Source organism: Passer domesticus, chromosome 14 (genome assembly GCF_036417665.1).
Source record: "Passer domesticus isolate bPasDom1 chromosome 14, bPasDom1.hap1, whole genome shotgun sequence".
NCBI lineage: Eukaryota > Metazoa > Chordata > Aves > Passeriformes > Passeridae > Passer > Passer domesticus.
Window position 1 is genome coordinate 15062501 of NC_087487.1, and position 20606 is coordinate 15083106.

At 39.7% G+C, this 20606-nt stretch overlaps 1 protein-coding gene across 11 annotated transcripts in view; it reads left to right on the forward strand.

Moving 5' to 3' along the window:
• Positions 1–20606, forward strand: part of MCTP2 (multiple C2 and transmembrane domain containing 2) — a 117653-nt gene that overhangs the window by 70101 nt on the left and 26946 nt on the right. For all 11 annotated transcript variants that reach the window (XM_064388506.1, XM_064388507.1, XM_064388509.1 and 8 more), the window contains 2 exons: positions 616–690; positions 1470–1589. In XM_064388506.1, the coding sequence (XP_064244576.1) occupies positions 616–690; positions 1470–1589 (195 nt within the window). The remainder of the gene's footprint in view (positions 1–615; positions 691–1469; positions 1590–20606) is intronic.

Consider the following 20606-nt stretch of genomic DNA (forward strand, 5'->3'; position numbering starts at 1 on the left):
TATTATACATTACTTTTAATACCTAGTTCTCCCCTAAAAAGCTGACCCAGGATGTTCTCTTCCCAGGGTGTTGACAGGAAAATTAATGAGGCATGGACACAGTGCTTAGTTTTTAGGTGGCTGAGTCAGTCTCAATCCTTTCTGCCCTCCAGTCTTTTTCTGAGTTTAACTCCTATTTATTAAGGGCATCGTGGGCTGTGCCACAGCTCTGCTCCTGCTCAAGTGAGTCCAGCCTTGCCCAATTTAACTTGTCTGCATTTTCCTTAGCATGGAATCATGGAATGGTTTGGTTTCCAAGGGATCCTAAAGCCCATCCCATTCAACCTCCCCTGCAATGGGCAGGGGCACCTTTCCCTACACCAGGTTGGTCTGAATCCTGCCCACCCGAATGTTTCCAGGGATGAGGCATCCACCATTTCTGGCCAACCTATGTCAGTGCCTCACCATCCTCACTGTAGCAAAAATGTATTAAAAGCAACTCCTATGTCACACAAAGTCTGGAAGGATTGAGAGATGCTGAAATTCCTGATCTTCCCAAACAGCACTGGTGCTATGAAAATGAAACAACTCCTTTAAAATGACATGGTCTTATTTTTATTAATTTTTTCTTTCTAGATAAAAGCAAGTATTAGAACATTCAAGCCCCGAGAAAAGCGCTTTACTGAGGAGAACCGCAAATTTTCTAAAAAGGTGAAAATTGGGTCTGGGCTAAGCTTTTGCATCTGTTTCAGAAAGATTTGAATTGCTGTAGCACAGTTGCAAGAACAAAACCTATTTATGCATAAAATGCTGAACACATGTAAATTCAATGTATTTCTGTATATATTAAAAGGTTTGTTTGTGTTAACATGAAATTGCTTTCTGATCTGGCTTGCATCAGTAGTTCTGCTTTGTGCTTCAGAGTAGGGAAAATGATAGCTGTGGATTTTGCACACTTCGCAGCACTTAAAGCTCAGTGAGAGCCTTATTCCATTCTTTGTGAAGAAAGGCTAAATTCCTTATGTAAAAAGTCCACAGGATTTATGAACAATGGCCATTATTCTTTTTAAAATCAAGAGGCCTTATAATAAGTCTAAAAATCCCTATTTACTTCTATGGATTAGTCCACAACATGTAGAATAGAGGAGCAGACTACATTCTCTCTGTCCCTTTCCCTGAGACATTGATGTATTTTAAGAATTGAATGACGATAAAGGTAGGTTTGTATAACTGTTTTATTTAGTTTTGGCATCAGTTTGTGCCTCTTTTTTTTTTTTTGTAAGAGATGAGGAAAATCTGGAAGGTTTGGGTGTAATCAGAAAGCAGACAGGAGCTGGCAAATGTGTCTGAAATAGAGGCTTTATTTGTAATATGTGCCCTGGCATGCATTTGTAGCCTAAATTATCCCTTTTTCTGAAGCAATAGTAGAATATTAGTGTGTTTGATTAAACTCCTCTTCTCCTTCTCTCCTCCCACTCAATATTTATCAGATCTTATCAAGAAATGTTGATCGCGTGAAAAAAATCACCATGGCAATATGGAATACAATACAATTCCTTTGGAGCTGCTTTCTCTGGGAGTCCACGGTGAAGAGCCTGATAGCATTTGTGGTGAGTGGATTTCTTCTTTTATTGCATGGGGCTGAGTGATGTAGGATCTGGAGTGTTCCTGTGCCTTCCTCCCCATCAGTGTTCCCATGCCTTCCTCCCCACCAGCGCGAAGCCCTTTCTCGTTGGCTGTTGTTGCTGTTTTGTGGCTGCAGGGCAGCTTGGGCCACGCTGGGCCTGGTGGGGATGGGAATGAGACCTTCAGGAGCAGCCTTTCCTGGCTGGGAGCAGAGGTATTCACCTCCTGCAGCAAGCTCTGGGGATGCTCCTGTCTGTGGTGGGTGACGCCGCCACGCACAGGCTGTAACTGTGTGGCGACTCTGGAATTTTGAATTATTTTAATTTGAAACATGGCAGCTGTCGGGTAGGAAAGGCAGGAGGTGGTGGCCAAGAGGGTGATGTAGGGAGATGCTTTTGATGTCAGTGGTGCAGTGAGCTGATGAGTTTTGTGCCTTCCATCTTCCATTGCAGTGAAGCATCACACTGCTCTGCCTGTGTTGGCATTGCTTGTTGTAAATTTATTCTCCTGACTGTAATAATACATTGTTTGAAATAAAAAAAATAGGAGAAGGCTGGTCAGCAAGTTCTACTGCACTCTGAAAACTGAAAGCCAAGTTCTCCACCTGTCTATCCTGCTTTTCATCTCTCTCCTTTTTCCTCTTGGTAGTAAACACCCCATTTGCAGTTTTCTCATAATCCATTCAGGCACAAAAAGATTTTGCCTGCTCTTTATTCTGCGGTGTGACATTTTCTTCATGCTTGAAATGTTTGGCATGCCATTAAAGGTTGCAAAAATCATTTTGTGGTGGTCCAGCATGCAGAAAGAAAGTTTTTGAGTTGGGTGTTTACTAAGAAATATAACATCCACATTGCTAAGATTTTCTCCTGCATTTTCTGTCTGTGAATTGTAACATACTTAAAGGAATTTTTAAGGAAAACCTTTCAGTGTATTTGCCACTGGGTAGATGGGTAAATTAGACCAATCCTGATTGAAAGGAGCTTCAGAACAAGGGCAGAGGAGCTGTCTTCACCCTGTAGGTCAGAGGGATGGCTCACACAGATGAGTGGGTAGGATGAAGAGGGTCTTTTCTCTCTAATTTTTTGTCTTCCTGTTTCTTGAAGTTCATTTAGTAGATATTATATATATTTTATATAGTTAATGGCTGGAGAGCAGAGTGGTTGGTACCTCACCAAAGTAAGAGTGGCTGTGCAAAAGAGTTCTGTGATTGTCTCCAAGGGAATCAGGTAGCTGTTCATACTGGGGCTGGAAAGAGAGAGTAAAATCCCTGTGTCCATGTCCTACCATTACTGTACAGCAGGAATCTAAGCACATATTTATAAGGATTACTCATTTTCACCAAGGTGTTTGTGAAGTACAGCTGTCAAGTTCAGTTTTCCAAACCTAGGAAAAGTTTTGAAGGGGTGGAGAGGCAGAAAAGAAGGTGGGAAAATGAGTCTACAGAAACAGGAATTTATTCCCAGTGAAAAAGAGTATGAGCAGGTTACAAGTTACAGGTTGATAGCATCTTTACTGGATACCATAATACTCCTGGTTTCCTGAAAGGAAGTGGGTAATAGGAAAGGAATAAAAATACTCAACTCTAAGAATAATTACCACAGGCTTCTTCTACAACCCAAAATTTAAGTCTATCTGATTTTTCTCACATGGAGATAATTCAGTTCTGGCACTAAAAATGAAATGCTAATTATATATATCTCTCTCTCTCTCTCTCTCACTATTTCCAGCATGAGTGTTCATAGTATTGAAAAATACACACAGCACAGTAGGTGCAGCATCCCTCCCTGCCCAGTCTGTGTGGAAAATCCACTCCTCATGTGCTGGTTAAAAGATGAGGTGAGGAGGGTGCACAAAGCTTCTCTACCCATTTTTCAGCTGTGCTTATAAAACCCTTTATTGGGTTCGATGCCAGTTAGGGCCTTAAAACACAAAATGTGGTTTTTAAAAATTATTTTGCTTTACAGATGATGTCCCTCAGGCCTCTGGCAATTACCATTTTGATCTGGTATTTCCCTTGGTTTCCCTCTACAGGTAACCCATGCCCCTTCTTCCAAGGGGGAATGGAGTGAGGGAGGAGGGGGAAGACAAGCAGGCAGTGTAATCATGAGAGCCTTGTTTTCTTCAGCAATCAGACAAAACCCACTGCCAGACAGATAAAATATTTGTGAGGCTGTCAGAGGACAGCAATAGCCAAGGACATGGAATCTTTCACCTTCCTGTTTCAGTCTTCCCTCCCCATTAGTGCTCAGCTTGTGTGTGTCACAAGGACATCAGCTGCTTTTGGGGGTGTAAGAGAAAAAGAGGGACAGGTGAAGAGGGAGGAAACAGAGGACAGCACAGGCAGGACACGAGTGAATGAGAAAAATGCTCTCACTCTGTTTCCTCATTTATAAGATTCATCATTCCAAGCTAAATTTCTTTATTAGGATGTAATGGTGAGAGGAGACAGTCCAAGAGCATGTGAGTAGATGAATTTTTTTGTGCTATAAAAATGTAATCACATTTTTCATCAGCGTTCTGTGCTTTTAATCTGATGATTTTTCATCTGAGTTAATTGTATAGGCACAGAGGACACTGGGCTCTGCTGAAGCACATGTAAAATCAGAATTTTTTCAAACTTAGAGGTTTAGTGAAGAGGGTTGAAAGGGAGGTGAGATGAAGAGCAAATTTTCACTTTTGGTGATGTTTGCCCTGTGCATAAAGGGTTTGGTGGAAATGGTGTTGCACAACTAGAGAAAACATCCTGGGTCAGAGGAAAGGGTCACACACAGGATTTCTGGGTTCTTCATAGTTTGCCTCTCTTCACTGGTCTGGTGTTAAAATGATGACACATGGTTGTGTCTGCCTGGGAATATCAGGAATATTCCCCCATGTGAAAAACGTTGCCTGTAGAGTTGACAGTGTTCATATACTAGGAGTTATCTTTAAGCACTTTGTGTATTCTTCTCCATCAGTTCAGGGCTTGGGGGGATTTGTAGACTTTTAAGACCAAAAAGACCTTCAAACTATCCCTTTCTGTTTAATCCTGGTATAGTTGTCTCTGTATTCAATCCAGTATGTTGTGTTTTGATTGAAACATACGTCACAAAAAGGTCTTTATTTTGAAGATACTGGACACATGGTGCAGTACCTCCCTGTATGGTCCTTCGGGTGTGCCTGACACACTCCATATCCTACCTTGGACAATTTTCTACCAGTTTGCAGACTCAATGTTGTTGTTATAGCCTGGTCCTCTTCACTCCTGCCTCACCACACTTTTCTCCATTGAGACTTCACTTCCACACAGCATTACTGGTGTCCAAAAGCTGGAGTTGTGTGCTGTAATGTGTCTGGGGGAATGTCTGCTCACAACTCAGCTTTTATGTCTGATTATAACCTGTTTGTTTTTCCCACTCATGAATACAAAAACTTGTCTTCTTACCTTCCTGTTGCACATTTAAACCAAATTTTTGAACCTTCCTTCTGTATGCAAACATTCCCTGCCTGCTCTGCTCCCCCTTTGCTGGCTGTGAAAATGAAGTCTGTAATAACCAAATCATTCTTACTGTATTATATGTATTTTTAAAATATTTAAAAGTTAATTTTAGTCACAATGATTTTCATGAGGAATTATGCATCATTGCACATTGTGCTTGTGATTTTATACAACATAATTACACCTTCTATTGACAGTTTTCTCTGCATTAATGGTAATTATGCCATTTAATGAAATTACAGTAATTGCATTTTAAAAAATATAAGCTGGTGCGAATTAAAAGGATATATTGACTGGAATTTTTACTATCATATATATATATATTTTAAAAGTTTGTATGATAGTTGCAAGAGACGTTGAGAGGATCAGGCAAACGATGGGAAACCAGCCACCAGAGCACCTCTGGTGTGGCTGGCAGTGCTGCTGCTGGATTCCTTCAGGGTCCCTGCACACTCACCCCTGCCAGGATACTTCATTTGCACTGGCAGCATTTCCCACTCTATCAAGTTCAGGCTTCTTGCTGATCCAGGCTGCTGCCGGGGTGGGGACAGGTGGGAATGTTTTTTCCAGCTCAGCTCTTGCTGGCAGCAGGGGACAGCCAGACAAGGGATGCAGCAGGCACAGGCAGTAATTATTTATTTATTTATTTATTTATTTATTTATTTATTTTGCAGTGACATTGTGCTGTGTCTACTAATTATTTGATGATGTTTTAGTACTGGGAGGAAGGGGAGGAACGTGTGGTGATGCAGCATTGTGTTGGAAATGTGTGGCTTCTGGTCAAACTCTCTGCAGCTATTTATTTAATGGTGGGCAGCTGGGAAAATGACAGGCATGGGGTCATTTTGGAGCACTTTGGGCTTCCCAGAAAGCTGGATGATGCAAGAGTGAGGGAGCTCTTGGGGTTGTGGATGCAGCAGCACAACCCAAATGTAAACTTTGTGCTCCTTGCTGCAGAGGTGGGATTTTGTCACTCTTCTCCATTGAGATCTCCAAAGCTCTTTAAACCCAGAGGGAGCTCGAGGTTTTGGGCACTGGCTCCTTGGGCTGTGGGAGCCTGGAAGGCTGAGGAGCCCCAGGGCTGGCTGGGTGAGGCTGCAGGGGTGTGCACTGCTCTGCCAGTTTGCTTTGGGTCTGCCCTGGGGCAGTGACAGAGGGAGAGGGGACAGAGCCTGCAGCCTGTGAATGTCTGGGCATCTCTGCTGAGTGTGTGATGGAGCACTCTGCCACTTCAGCTCCTGATACAGCAGCTGGATCTGAGCCCAGCTAAACTCATCTCAGAGAGAAGATACCAATCATCTTATTAGACATGAACAATTTTTGATCCCTGTTGAGCTGGGCTATATTTATAGTGATGAACTGCGGGCAAAAGGCCATTGGCTTGTTGACAGTGTCCTCTAAAATTGCTAATTGCCTATCAGTAAGTCTTTATCCCCTCAGGAACGATATTTGTTAACTCAAAATCTGAGCCTTCGGGAGTTTACTTGGGGTAAATCTCTCATTCTGTATGTGGACAAGTGTCTCCTGTGTGTTATGGTTTGGCTTTCCCAAGCAAAGCACAAAATGTTCCAGCCCTGGTTGTACTGAGCATAATTCAACCCTGGACATGACAACAATATACGGGTAAAACATCCAATTTAACTCCTGCATTGTTTTGCAACACAGTGATTTATTTTATTGTATTTTTTTTTCCTTGATGAGAGGGGAGTTATAGATCAATAAGAGGAAATTCTTGGGATGAAAGTTTCACAGGGAACATGAGAAATCTATGGAGAAGGGAAACCAGTAGCAGCTATGGAATAAGATAGAGACTTGAGTCACCAAACCACTCTTGCACCTCTGGCCAACCAAGCAGAGGAGAGAGGTTTAATTTAAATGAGTATTTACCAATAAGTGGTAATAACTCACTCTTATATAGGGTGGGGAAGTAAGATATGCTCTCACATGAGCTTCCCTAAAATATTTCTTATTTTCCCTGTGGATTGTCTGCTAATTTTGAACAAGCACTTCCCTGATACAAAACACAAACCACCCTGCCTTGACTACATGTGTAACTGATGAGAAGGGTATAGTCTTTTTTCTCACCCCCCCCTTTTTTTTTTCATCCTCACAGCTGAAGATGAAATATAAATCATTGTTCCCAAACTATTCGGGAACAGCATTAAAGTAATGGTAGATTAAAATGTCTCCACATTAAAAAGCTAAATAAAATGAATAGATGTAATCCTAAAGAGAGAAGAATGAGTATTCTTCAAACACTGAATAGGGAACTTGAAAGAAGAAAAAACTTAAAAAAGAAGGAAAAAAGTATTAATGCAAAAGAGATGGTCTTTACATCCGCTTTACTGTAGAGCTTTTGCTAAGGGCTGTTCTCAGCCCATTTGCAGCTTGTGTTTTGCTGCATTTTAAAGAAGCAGTCGGCAAAGGAAGGAAGGCAGTTTCTATTTAAATAGGGGAGCTGTAAAATATCCCTGCTACAGAAATTCGTTCGTGTTCAGGCTAGAGCTGGTGCTGGAGGAGCAGCAAGAAGCAGGTTTCAGGAATTTCACCTAGTAAGTAATTCTTCAGAGCCCCCAACATTTCTTCCCCTTTTCCCCTCCGCAAATCCCGGGCAAAGGCACATCTTTAAAATCCTTGTCCTGAGCTCTGGTGAAAAGGCTGGAGTGGAGAGGTGTGTTTTTATTTCAGGCTGTTCTATCCCAATAGAAGTATTTTCCTAATGAAGGAGGAAACGTTGACATCCTGCTTCCCCCTGGCTGCTCGTGGCAGTGCCTGTGCAAAGGCGCCAGTGCTGGAGCAGAGCTGTCAGGAGCACGTTACCTGACACAGGTGGCTGCTCGGATGAGAAACAGGCTTCTCCGGGCAATTAAAGGGGATGGTTTCACCCTTTCCCCCTGCAATTTTTACATCTCCACTATTATTCTTCTGTGGTTGAGGGGGAATACGATTTAAGCTCGAGATCCCAGGCTTTGCTTTGCTGCAGCAGTTAAAATTCCTGGAATAGCAACAGTGATATTGACGATGCTGAGAGACACACAGCAAAGTAAACACATGTTATTTCCAGCTCTTTCAAAAATGCAAGAACAAACAAGGACAAAGTTAATAGGGAAATAACCACTTTGAGCCTTGACAACACAATAAACAAGATTTAAAAAGCAGAGTTTGAAGCTTTGGAGTCGGGGTGAGATGGAGCTGAGCAGAGACCAGTGCAAATATCCCTTTTAACTTTGAAAAATATGGATGGCCTTATGTTTCCAGCTCAGGAGTTTTGGGGATTTGCTTCTTACCAGTGAAATGTTCCAAAATAAAAATAAAAGCAAAACTATGTTTTGCATCTGAGGAGTCATTTCCTCTGTGTGTGCTTAGCAAGGCATTTACCCTGTATAGGAATTCCCTTGATTTTGGGGTTGGGGATCTTCCTCTTAAATTATGCTGTGCTGATATTTTTGGGGCTTTCTGTGTCATGTACTCAAAACTTGAATGCATCACATCAAAATGATTCCCTCAGCCCTGGTAATGAGAGAGACCCCAAATCACTGCTTCCACTCTTTAATTGCATTTTGTTGGGTTTAATTGATGATAAAGCCTTTTAATACCTTGGCTGTGTGTATTCAACTCTGTGGTCCAAGTATTTGGGTAAAACTACAGTCCTGATGTAGGATAAGCCTCTGTGCAGCTGGTCAGCAGGAATGTGTATGCAGGCATCCAGTTGAGAATTGAGACAAGGAGAAAGAAATTCAGCTTTGTTATGTTGTGTGGATTTATCCCTGCAAGGTGTTGGTGCTAAGATAGCTGAATAGATACGTGTGTCTGTCAGTCTCCCAAACCAGACTGGAAATGTAGTTTTCATCTCTTTGGCTATTTAATGACAGCCCACAAAACCAAGATCAAATGTGGGAATGTTTTATCTAATTAAAAAAAATAAAAAGGCAAATGAAAAAGGGTTATTTCTAGCTAAAACCATGCCATAAAAGGCATCCATAAATCCTTCTTCCTCCCTTTGTGCTCAAGTTACAACCTGTTGGAGAACTCTGCTCAGTGCTTGCATTTCCAGCTAATTTGATATCACCTTTTTTTTTTTTCTTTTCCTTTTTTTTTTTTTTTTTTTTTTTTTTTTTTTTTTTTTTTTTTTTTTTTGTGGTTGAAGCTTTGTCATTTGTTTCGAAGCTGTCATTTTTATTAGTCTCCCTGGCTGATCTTTTTGGGCTCTCGTCAGGTGGTGTGTGTTCTCCATTGTCTGCCTGGTCTTGGCAAGCTGTAGGTCCTTTTATTGCCATATGACGTGGGCGTGCTTGCAGCAGTAGCCTGTAATTATACCCACCACAGGTGACAGTTACAAGAGAGCTTTGGTAATAATTTTAGCTGCCTGATCTGATGTTTATGAAGAGCAAACCCTCTTTGTGGTCTGGCTGGAGTTTGCTATATTGTGTTGTACTTTTCGTTTGATTTATGAAGCCTTTTCATTTTTTTTTAATTTTATTTTTCCTCCATCTATAACACCGTGTGTCTTTCGAAGTCTTAAAGTTTTGCAAAAGATTGTTGATCTTATGCCATTTTGTACTTTTTCTATTTATTTTTGCATGCCTTGTATTTATTTTGCTTTGCTCAGCACAGTAAAATAATACTCTTGCCTGTTGCTGGGTTTATTTGTATATTTAACACCACTGAACTCCTGTATCTAACACCTCACTAGCAGATATTCTGTGTTCTCCCAGCTGTGAGAGTAATCACACATTGGCATTTAATTTTTTTTTTTTAACCTTTGGCTTTATTTACCTGTTTGAGAAAAGGTGAAATAAATTCTCTCTCCAGCAAGGCAGCACTAGTTCCTTTACTCCCAACAAAATTAAAAAACCTGGATTATGTCAAAGGTGAATTTTTTATGGTTATCTTACAAACCTCTGTTCTGGCTTTAGGAATTTGCCACGAAAAATTTGGACAAGGCTGATGTGCCCACTACCTCAAAGCTGCTTTTCTCTTGTGCTGTATTTATTTTTACAGTCTTAAATTCTTTAGAGAAACTTCAGATTAAAACTCATGGGCATCTTCTGAATTTTTGATTCTTATCACAAGATTCTGACTTGTAATGCTTCTGAATGGAGTGGCAGGTTGAAAACCAAAAGAAATTTATTGCAATAATTTCTACCTTATTTGATCCTAAAGAAATGATTTTTCCATGTCAGGATTCAGTCATTTTCATTTTCCAAATTTGCCTGGTGCTTTTTCTGAAAGTTCACTTTATTCATAGACTAGAAATTGCATAAACAAAGATGAAATTAGTATTCTGAGTTGAATGAATGTTGCATCTGCGTGAGACTCATTAAACAGGAGTGTGAGACAGAAGCTACTTACCCACCACTATTGGAAGTACCAGAATTTGAGAAGCTTATTTGTAAAATTCCCGAAGTTGGCATGGATTTAGACTCTGCAAGCTGTATGGGAAAAACATACGGCTCAGCCCAAACAAACAAACAAAAAAGGCAGGAAACCCATGGCATCTAGGATGAAAAAGGTATATATAAGGAAGCGAAAATTCTATTAAAATTAAAAATTCTTATACTTAGTATGCTCTTTTTCCCCCCCCAGAGCCACAGGTGTATTGATTTTCTTTCAGTCAGCATCTGCTTGGGTTTGTTTCATTATTCACATTACTTTGACCTGACACCTCTTAGGAAGTACTTTAAAGCACTCAGTTTTACAGGAAAATTGTAGACATTGACTATTATTGCCCATGTCATTGGTGGAACACCCCATGAGTGGTTTTTTTTTTTCCTTTTAATTTTAAAAAGGAAGGGGTTTTTTTGACACGAATGTAAGCTTAGAGCAACACTGCATTCCTCTGAAGCACAGAGGAAGTTTTTATTCTTTCAAAATGTGGGAATAAGTAGAGACACATCTGTAGGTGGATTAAAGCACTATAACTCCATTAGCTTCAGTAAACCTGTGTTATTTAACATCAGTTAAAATTCTACATCCTCGTTTTGGGCAAAAATCCTGTGTGAATAGAATGATCAGGTTTTCTGAGAGGAGGAAAAGCCTGTAGATGGCGATGGACCCTCAGGAATGAGCCAGCTCTGGCATTCAAGCTTTTGTCAGATTTTTCTGGCAGGTTTTCTTTCTCTTGCTTGAACTATTTTATTTTTAATTTAATTCACCCTTTCTCTCAGTGCTAATGTAACACTGGTTGCAGAAATCGTGACAACTGGAAGAAATTTCCTATTTGAAGGTAATGCAACATTTGGTTTTATGATGGAGACAGATACACCTTGAGGGATTTCTCTTAAGGCGTTTGCTTGTCGGGCTTTTTTTTATTTTAAATAAGAAAGAGCTGGATCCTTTACAACTTCTGAAATAAAAAGAGATTAGTAGAGAAGCTTCACAGCAAATACACTTTTTAAAAAAGCCTGTTCTCATTTAGCTTTACTTTTCTTTATTAGCAACTTAGACGTGCTTTAACTTCGAGGTAATTCTTAAGTAACCAGAAAGTTCTTGGGTTGTTTGAGGATAGCAGTAATAGTAAAAATGCCTTAAATCAGAGTACGTCCCTTACATTATTATTTTTTTTAGTTCAGTTGGAAATAAATGGGGAGAAGTAGAATGCCTGCAAAATCCCAGAAATCTGATTTAAAAAAAAAAAAATCTTTACTATTAATTATGTATAAGTTTCACTGCTTCCACAGTAAAGGTTTGCACTAGTACCAATAACATCAATAGAGTTTTGATCTCTTCCCCCACAACTTCATGAAAATTAAATCTGTTATTCTTTATTGTGGCGTCCACGCTGTAGTCAAGTTTAGCTGGTTTCTTTTGGTGTTTTTCAGTGTGCTTTCTTTTTTCTTTTTTAAAGGTAGTGCTGTGATTTTGAGAAGTGTTAATAAATATGTAAAACATGTAGTGTTTTGTACCAGTCTAATATGGTGATTTATTTTACCCTTAGCATTATCCGTGTAAAGTCAGAATGTTTACTGAGAGATGAGTGCCAAAGGTGAGCAAAAGTCTTCACTAAAACAGCCTTTAACTACTTTGCTAGCTCAGGTTCAGAACTTTCTACTTTTGTTTTGGGAGAAGTCGCTGTGTTCTGTACTTCCCTTCAGCTTTCATCTTTTAATGGAAGAGAAGAGCAGCACATCTCTGTATCAAAGCCAATTGTCAGCTTTCATTAGATGCATTCTATTGTTTGTTCAGATTAGAAATAACTGCATTACACTTTGACTTTGAAGGCTTGCTTGTTTTTAAATATACTGGGTATATGTGACCTTTTTGTCATTTGTGATGCACTTGGCTTGGCAAATTTGAGATACCCATTTCAACAGCAGCCAAACCTTTTTGTAATGCAGGTACTCCACAAAAAGGCACTTTTTGTAGGTCTACAAAAGTAAAACAAAATCCTGCTGCTAATGAAAAGCATTAATAGCCTCATCTAAATATTTTTAGCCATAAGAGTACCTCAAATGCATTGCATGAGGGGGGAGAACCTCCAGTGCTTAGGGAGAGTGCAGCACCCATTTTTTAGCAGTGGGTAGGAATCCAGTGAGCTGTTTTTATCCTCCCATTATGTACTGGCCATAGGAGATGTGGCTTCTGTCAGAACATGATGGCAAGACAGTCTAATTCCATTTAAAATTTTGCACTAAGCAAATTTTCTTTAAATGTTTAGAATATTAAATGGGAAATGCATAATTGATACAGTGATATTAGCTTTTTTTTTTAACTGAACATGCCCATCAGGAATGAGATGATGACTTGTTCCAGCAGTTAAGAAAACTTCCCCAGATACTTCCATGTACACATTTGGGAAAATTATTTGCAATGATATATTTCAATTTCCTTAATAAACTAGACCTGTCTTCCTAATTCCCTTTCCCTTAAGTCCCTCTGCAGGGGTTAAGAAATGAACTATTTTGAAATTATTATCAGATAACTGTTTCTATGAATAAAAAACTAATCTGAGCTTTTTTTTTCCCCCCAAAAAATAGATTTATATTCCAAAGCTGGGAAATAAACAGTGGCAGTAGAAAGGAAATATGAGATTAATAAAAATGAAGACATTTTGCAGAGCTACTCTGGATGGTTTTAATCTTGTTTTGTTTCTTTTTTTTTTTTTTCTCCTTCTTCTGGGAAGTAGTACTTCTGCAGCAGCATGCCTTGCAATGAAAGCAATTCCTGCTTTCTTTTTTGAAAGTTGTATGAATACTGGCAGAGCCAGTGGTCCTTTAGTGCCCAATGAATCCTGTCTCACACACGGATACCTTTAGTAAGACACACAGAGTGGGATGAGATCAAATGCTCTGGTTAAAAAGCCTTAGGGAAGCATTATGTGTCTGAGGTCTGATCTATTGTCTGGGAGGTCGGAGAGTGTTAATGCACTCTGCAAAGATTAAACTCCCTCTCTAATTGCTGCAACACTTCCTTAAAGGATTTAAACAGTCAGGGAAGGTGATGCTCCTTGTCAATTTTTGTCTTCTGACAGCTGTTGAAGTTTATCTGTCTTTCCATGGAGACCACTAGATCATGCAAACCCAGCAGTAGCAAAAGCACAGACCCCAAATTAGGACTGAAAGCAATGAATGCTGCTATTTACAACTATTTCAGCTTTTAAATACTCTTAAGTCCTGAGAACCGGGGTTGCTCCTGCATTGCTATGCCACTTACTCTTGGTTATAGGAGTTCCTGAAGACCCAAAAAAATGTTTAACTGCCGAATTTGATGAAAAGTCACCCTTTTAACTGGAAAGTGCTCATGTTGTGGTCTCCATCCCTTATTGCTGGGCTGGTGCTTCCCCAGCACATCTCCGTGGGACTGAGTCTGGCACTCACAGCCACAGCTGGTTATCCCAGGGCAGTGCCACACCTCAGCTACTGTGGGGCACTCTGCTGTTTACTCCCAAAATCTTCCTCTCCCTCACTAAGTCTGATTAGCATTTGAGTTCTCTTGGTCCATAAAGCCTGAAACAAAATGCACTCAGAAAGCTGGTACAGCTCAAGGCAGTACCTGACCCTGTCACTGGTTTTTTGAAGCAAAAGAGAAATTTGCCCAGTGCATCAGAACCACTTAAAAGAACCAGTTTATTATTTGGCAGTCCAGATATTTAAAATAGCCTACATTTGCAAAGGATGCTGTCTTTGCTTGGAAACTACTTTAAGGGCAAGGGATCTAAAAAAAAGGTAAATGTTACTGAGAAAGGAGAAGCACAGCTCCACCCCAGGAGAACTTGGGAGATTTAATATTTCTGCAACAAGGTCGTGGTATCCTCACATTCACAGTAGGGCAACATTACTGTAACAGGAGTGGAATTTGACCCATCTTTTCCAAAATGCCCATTCCTGTTTCACAGACAGATGTGTGTGTCCTGTTTCACTGCAGCTCACATGACATGACAAGTCCTGCCGACCAAAGACCCATCCTGTAGTTATTTTTTCTGGTGGATCAGAAGCTTTTCAATTTGATGGTGTCTGTGTTTTTGCTAGTCTTGCAGCATCTAAATGTGTTGGTGTATCAAATCCATTTCACACATAAATGTATAAATATGACCTATATAAATATACATATATTCAATGCCTCTTTTCTAGACTCTGAGCAGATGAGTAATACAGCTGTTCAAAGGAGAAAAAGATTTTTTCTTTCTTTCTTTTTTTTTTTTTTAAAGCCCTCTTGGCTCTGAATCGGAAATTGAGGAGCAGAATTCATCAAGTGTATTCTGATCGTTCTCAGATGGGTAGTTCCTCCTTCCCTTCCTGCATAGTATGTTCCTTTGCACTGTTGCTATATTACATGAAATGTTTCATCTGTATATAAAAATTAAAAATTCAAACAAAAATCTGGCCCACATGAAGAACAGGCCCTTTGGGCATATGGTTCATTATGCATATTCGTTTAATTACTAAAACACTTGGGATGTCTCTACTGCCCTTGCTTTCAACTTGTAAAGTTGGATCTGTTCTGCAGCACAGAATATGTTGAACAGGCATGTGTCATAAAGGACTTCAGTTTTCTCCTACTTCAAACTCTATATAATGTTCTTGGCTGAATCGTTAGAATTTACTGATTATTAGTTCAAACCACTGCATCAAAACAGCAGTTTGGGATCTCTTTTCTCTTAACACCTTCTCTAACCCCAAAAAACCAAGTTTTACAGTGGTTCAGAGTTGTGTTTAGTGTTGAAGTAATGTGAGACTCAGGATTTAGATTTCAGGCACATTCCCTCAAAGCACCTAAAGCTGCATGTTGAAGCTGTATAACTTTTATTAGCTAGGAAGGGATTGCTGTGATAGTGTGACTTTAATTGATTTTCAGGGCAAACAGGTGGTGATGGTTTAGGCATCCCCCAGTCTCCTGCCATTCCTAATTTGGAGTTGCACATATAATAGCTTTATTAAAATAAACAATCTTCTGGCTTTAGTTTTACCTGAACAGCTGCCTGAAATTGCAGGAATCTTGCAATTTTTAATTTTATTTTTTTTTAAGATTATTCTGTGTTTTGGAAAGCAAGATGCTACAGGTCTGCTCATGGAAAATCTCTATTACATAGTCATGCTGTCAATATACAGGGGGTGTTTTTGTGTGTCACTGCTGTTAGCTTACAATGGTAACATATCCAGGGTATAATTACAGTGAGCCTCTGTCAGCTCCATGCATTTGTTCTGTAATGCAGCAGTTTTGTCACACTGCAGATTATGAACCTGCTGGAATTGTTTAAGTGTTGTATAATCACACTGTTCCTCGTGTCCTGGGTGTGTGTCAGGTGTGGGGAGGGCTGGGGTTCAGTTATGAACTGCGTTTCTCCTCTTCACTGTGGGAAATCTATCCCAGGCAGATAAAGAGACTTTCTGGGCTCTGGCATGGGGCTGTGTTGGGGAATCCCAGGTACAGTTTAATGACAGAGGATAAATAATCTGGAATTCTTTGCCTGCAAGGATATAATCTCACTGCTTTATGTGTGCTTTAGAGGTGCTTTTAGATTTCTGATTTTGTGGTCTTTGTTTGCTGGTTTGGGATTTTTTTTAAATTATTTTTTTGTTCCTTTGCTCTGTTTCAATCTGGAAATGTGGTTTTTTTTTTAGGACTGGAGGTTTTGGAAAAGAGGGTACCAGGCAGTTTTGCACCAATGGTGTTACAATCATCTATTCCTCATTTATCTGGGTTTACTGCCAGGTTCTACAAAGCTGGTTTTTGGTTTTTTTCTTTTTCTCCCTGTGCCATAGCTGGAGATGCCAGGGAAGTACCCTTATGTGTGATTCTCACTGAACACAGTCTAATTTAACATGTTTGCTTTATTAGAGAGCCCTTTTTCTTTTACCCATTCAGCTCTAATTTACATTATGAATGTGAAGGAGGAGTCATTAAAGTAGTTTAAACATATCATTTAAGACTCCCATTTGTTACTAGTTGGAACCCAGTTGAGAGCCCAAATTTAAGAGCACTTCCACCACTGCTCCTTCCACCACTGAGCAATTACGTCACCATCTGTCCCTTGTTGCTAATGTTTCTCAAAATGTTAACAAATATATCTCCAAATAACTGGACATTTATCAGTTCAGCTAATGATAATTTTTTTTCATGCGCCTTTTAAGGTGTTCACCTTATCCAGAATAAATAAAATTTGCCTACATTTTTGCTTTCTTTTAAATAGCATGACTTTTTTTTTCTGGTGCTTTTTGGAAGAATTATTTGCTATAAGATCAGGCTTTTAACTTGCACAATGCCTGTCTTCCCTGCAAATAGATTATAACTTCGTGTATGAGAATAATTCCAGAGCTATGATCCTGCTTATAAACAAACCAAAACATGAGAATTAAAAATGACCATTTAATTTATCTACAATATAAAACAACAGATTATTTTTTTTCCTTGCATGTCACTCCTCTTTGTTTTGGGATCTTCTCCAGTCACCTTGGTCTGGTCTTCTCCAGTCACCTTTAGAAATATCATGCAGATTTATTCCCCTGGCCCATCCCCAGAGGATTACCCCAAAACATAGAAAACAGTTGTAATATTTTTTTCTTTCTTTTTTTTTTCTGATTTTAAGCTTTATTGCTTGAGGGTCTTAACTGTGTTTTACTTGGCACAGGAAATGTAAAATACGTTAGATAAAAGCATGAGGGAAAAATTAGACCAGTCAGCATGTTGGCAAACAGCTATTTCTTCAGTGTCTGCCGCCTAAAAGGATTTGAAATCTTTTACTCTAAAACTGTTGTACATACATAAATATAGAACCCAAAACTCATGTTGGAGCTGATTTTGGTTTAACCTCTTATAGGGATTAGGGATAAAGTAGGAGCCACAAGAAAATTGGACAAGGGCACCCAGTAGACTTGTGGGCATTGTCTTTGGGGGCTAAATATGCATATTTTAGAGGACAGAGGTGACACCCCCAGGCATGCACCCCTTTGTGCTGGAAATTATCATCCACACTGACCAATGTGCCAGGTAAATGCTGGAATGCAATATAGAAATCTTAACTTACAGACTTTACAAGTGATAAGTTCAGTGAAATAAATTTAGACTGAGTGCCTCTTCCCTGACCTCCTCATCACAGAAATATATCCATGGATCTTGGTTCTACTTTTCTAGGCTGGGTAACCTCATTAACGTAATGAAAATAATCTAGAATAAAAGAAAAGCATTGCTTTTTAATTAGCTTAGTTTTTGTTTTGTTGTTATCTCTTTCTGATTCCAGGCATTGTTATGAGTAGGGGATAAATCCATTGAACGTGTTAATGACAACAGTAATTCAGGCTCAGAGTGGGGACATTTTGTAAGTGTTTGCAGTCTTGAGTGTAGCATCCCAACCTTCCCTGATGGAGTTTCCGACGGCAGTGTCCCAAGAGGATGGTGGAGAACAGATTGCAATATTGTCAGCTCTTCTGATTTCTCTGCGACTTTTGCAGAACATGCTTCTTCTTAAAGCACTATTTCTTAAGAGTCCTGTGATTGCACATGAATCACAGCTTTCATTTATAACACAAATGAGTCCCTACTTCCTACCAGCAGCAGAGAAAATGAGATCCCCCTGAAGAGTCTAAATCAGGCAATGACAAAAAAGGCCCTAACACATATTGACTTAAACAGTATGAGTTTTTTCGCATGTTTTTGGGACTATTTTTGTTGGTTTTACATCTCTTTTTTTTTTTAGTTGGGAGTAGGGAACATTATTTTCTTTTCTTTTGCTTTTGAATATTTTGTAAAATTGTGGCCATGCTGACCAGAGTTCCCATCCTTCTCCACAGGCTTTATTCTTTTACTCCTTTTTCTTGTTGAATCCTCACATGTGATGTAAATTGTCAGCCACTAGTTGGGTACTTCCCAACAAGCTGGGCCCCCCTTTTTCTCCTTGAGCTCATCCTGGGCCATTCACTGAGCAAGATGCAGTTGGGAAAAGAAGAGTTGGGATGTGGATATGGCAGCAGGACATGCTTTTGTGTCATTTAGCCTATGCAGACAACTGGGTTGGGCAACCATGGCTTGTTGTTTGTTATCCGAGGCGTTACCTGAGGAAAAAACCCATTAGCTTCATGCATGTCGTAAAACAAATTGTGCAAACATACCCTTTATTTCTACTTATCAGTTCTGTGCAGTTACATGTTAGGCAGATTGAGGTTTTTTGGGGCACAGTTTGAGTCTTTGGTTTGGCTTTTGGGATGTTGAAGTGGATTTTTTGTGTCTTTGTTTTTTGATTCCGGTTGTGCTCACACTTGCTTCAAAGAGCTTTTTGCCTTGTGGTACACCCTTAAAAAATTAGTAAGTTGTACGCTGGTGTGTGGAGCAATGCAGAGATGATTTGTAATGTGGCATAAATATTTAAAGCCCTCCATTCCTTCAGGTCATTTTTGATTTTGGTCGTTGCCGTTCAATACAGCGCACGTTCTGCGCCGCCGTTGAGATGCTCCCTGTTCTTCTGCCGGGGACACAAAAAACAAATTGAATCTAAAGTAAATAGGTTTCTTCTGCCAGTGCTGGTTTATTTAAGTGTAATTTCTCTTCCTGCCACGTTCTCCAGTGCTGCATTGCAATGAGGGAGTGACTCTGCTCAGAACTGACCCTCCTTGAGCTCCAGTTTCGCAGCTGTGAAGTGCAGTAAGAGCACACTCTGAGGTGAGGGAGCATCAGGTGAATGTGGGAAGGAGAGTATCAGTCACAATGACTCTTGAATGCATCTTTGGAAGAGGATCTTTAGTGAAAAATACGTGCTCTGTGGTTTCCTCAACCTTTTTTTGCCTTGAGATGCATCTGTATTAAGATAATTTCCATTATTTTTCATGACTTCTTTTTTTAAATACTCTCACTATTCTGTGCACAGCCAGCCCAAAAACACAAGCCTCATTGCTGCACTCCAGTCAGGCTGGGCCCTCACCAGGCACCCTGATTTTTGTCAGTGGAGGCTCAGCCCTGCTGTGTTCCTGCATCCGTATTGCCCATATCTGGAAGAGATGTCTCCATATGCACAGCTATATATGCACATATGCACAAATGTATTGCTCTCTGAGAGTGTGTTCATTCTCTCCTCTACTCTTGTACTGTCCCTCTCTAAGGGCAGGAATAAGTATCTGTCAGAAATAATTTGTTGTCAACAGGCTTATTGCCTCCAAGGGATTTGAGTGCCCTTTTGGGGAGCCAGTATCTTATGTTATTGGCTAATATTCTGTATTTTGTTTGGAGCAGAGGGACTGAAAGCCTAGAAACCCCCCAAAAATAGAGAATTTGTCCCTGAATATTTATTCTCAAAAATTTCTCATTTTTTATGGCTTTCATTTGTGCGTATATGACGACTTGAAAGTGTGTAACCCAGAAATAAGTTAAAAATACAGAATTCCTCTCCCCTGTAAATAAGGGGGAGCACGTCTTTCTGTTTCAAATCAAATTCACTGATCTGGTTTAGTGTATTTTAGTTCAAAACCAAACTCGGACGTTCACAGCAGTATCAGCCCAAGTTTTTCTCATGCCTTCACAAGTTACGCAGAACGTGTTTATAAATCGCGAGGAAACTTTTGATGAAGCTGTTAGAAGTTTAGAGTTCAGTTAAATTGTGGGTTTTGAAACTTGGAGTTTCAAACAATATTCTTCACAGCTCTGCTGATGAGGCATTTCATTAGCATTGGAGCCTGCACTGACCAAGAAAATAACTTTATACCATAGGTTCCTCGCATGCATTTAATCTCCTTTCACTTTTATTTCTTCCATCTGATGGAATGTATCACTCTCTTCCCATCACTGGTGTTGTCCAAGAGTTATTCTGTCACACAACACAGCATCCCTGACTGCACCACAAATGCTTGCCAGGTCAAAAAGAGCCTGTTAATCTTACAGTTAGAAAAATTGTAATAATTGTGTAGAAAAAAATCACGCAAAAAATCCTATCTTGTGCTAGGTTTCTAAGCCTCTTAAAACTGTTCTATCCCATGACTGTGGGTTTGCTGGTGACAAATGTTTTATGGGCATATTTTAGTAGACACCCGTCTAAAATCTGGTCTTAATAGTCAGATGCTAAATTGGAACCAGAGCGGCAGAAAAACCAGATTTGAAACGTGTT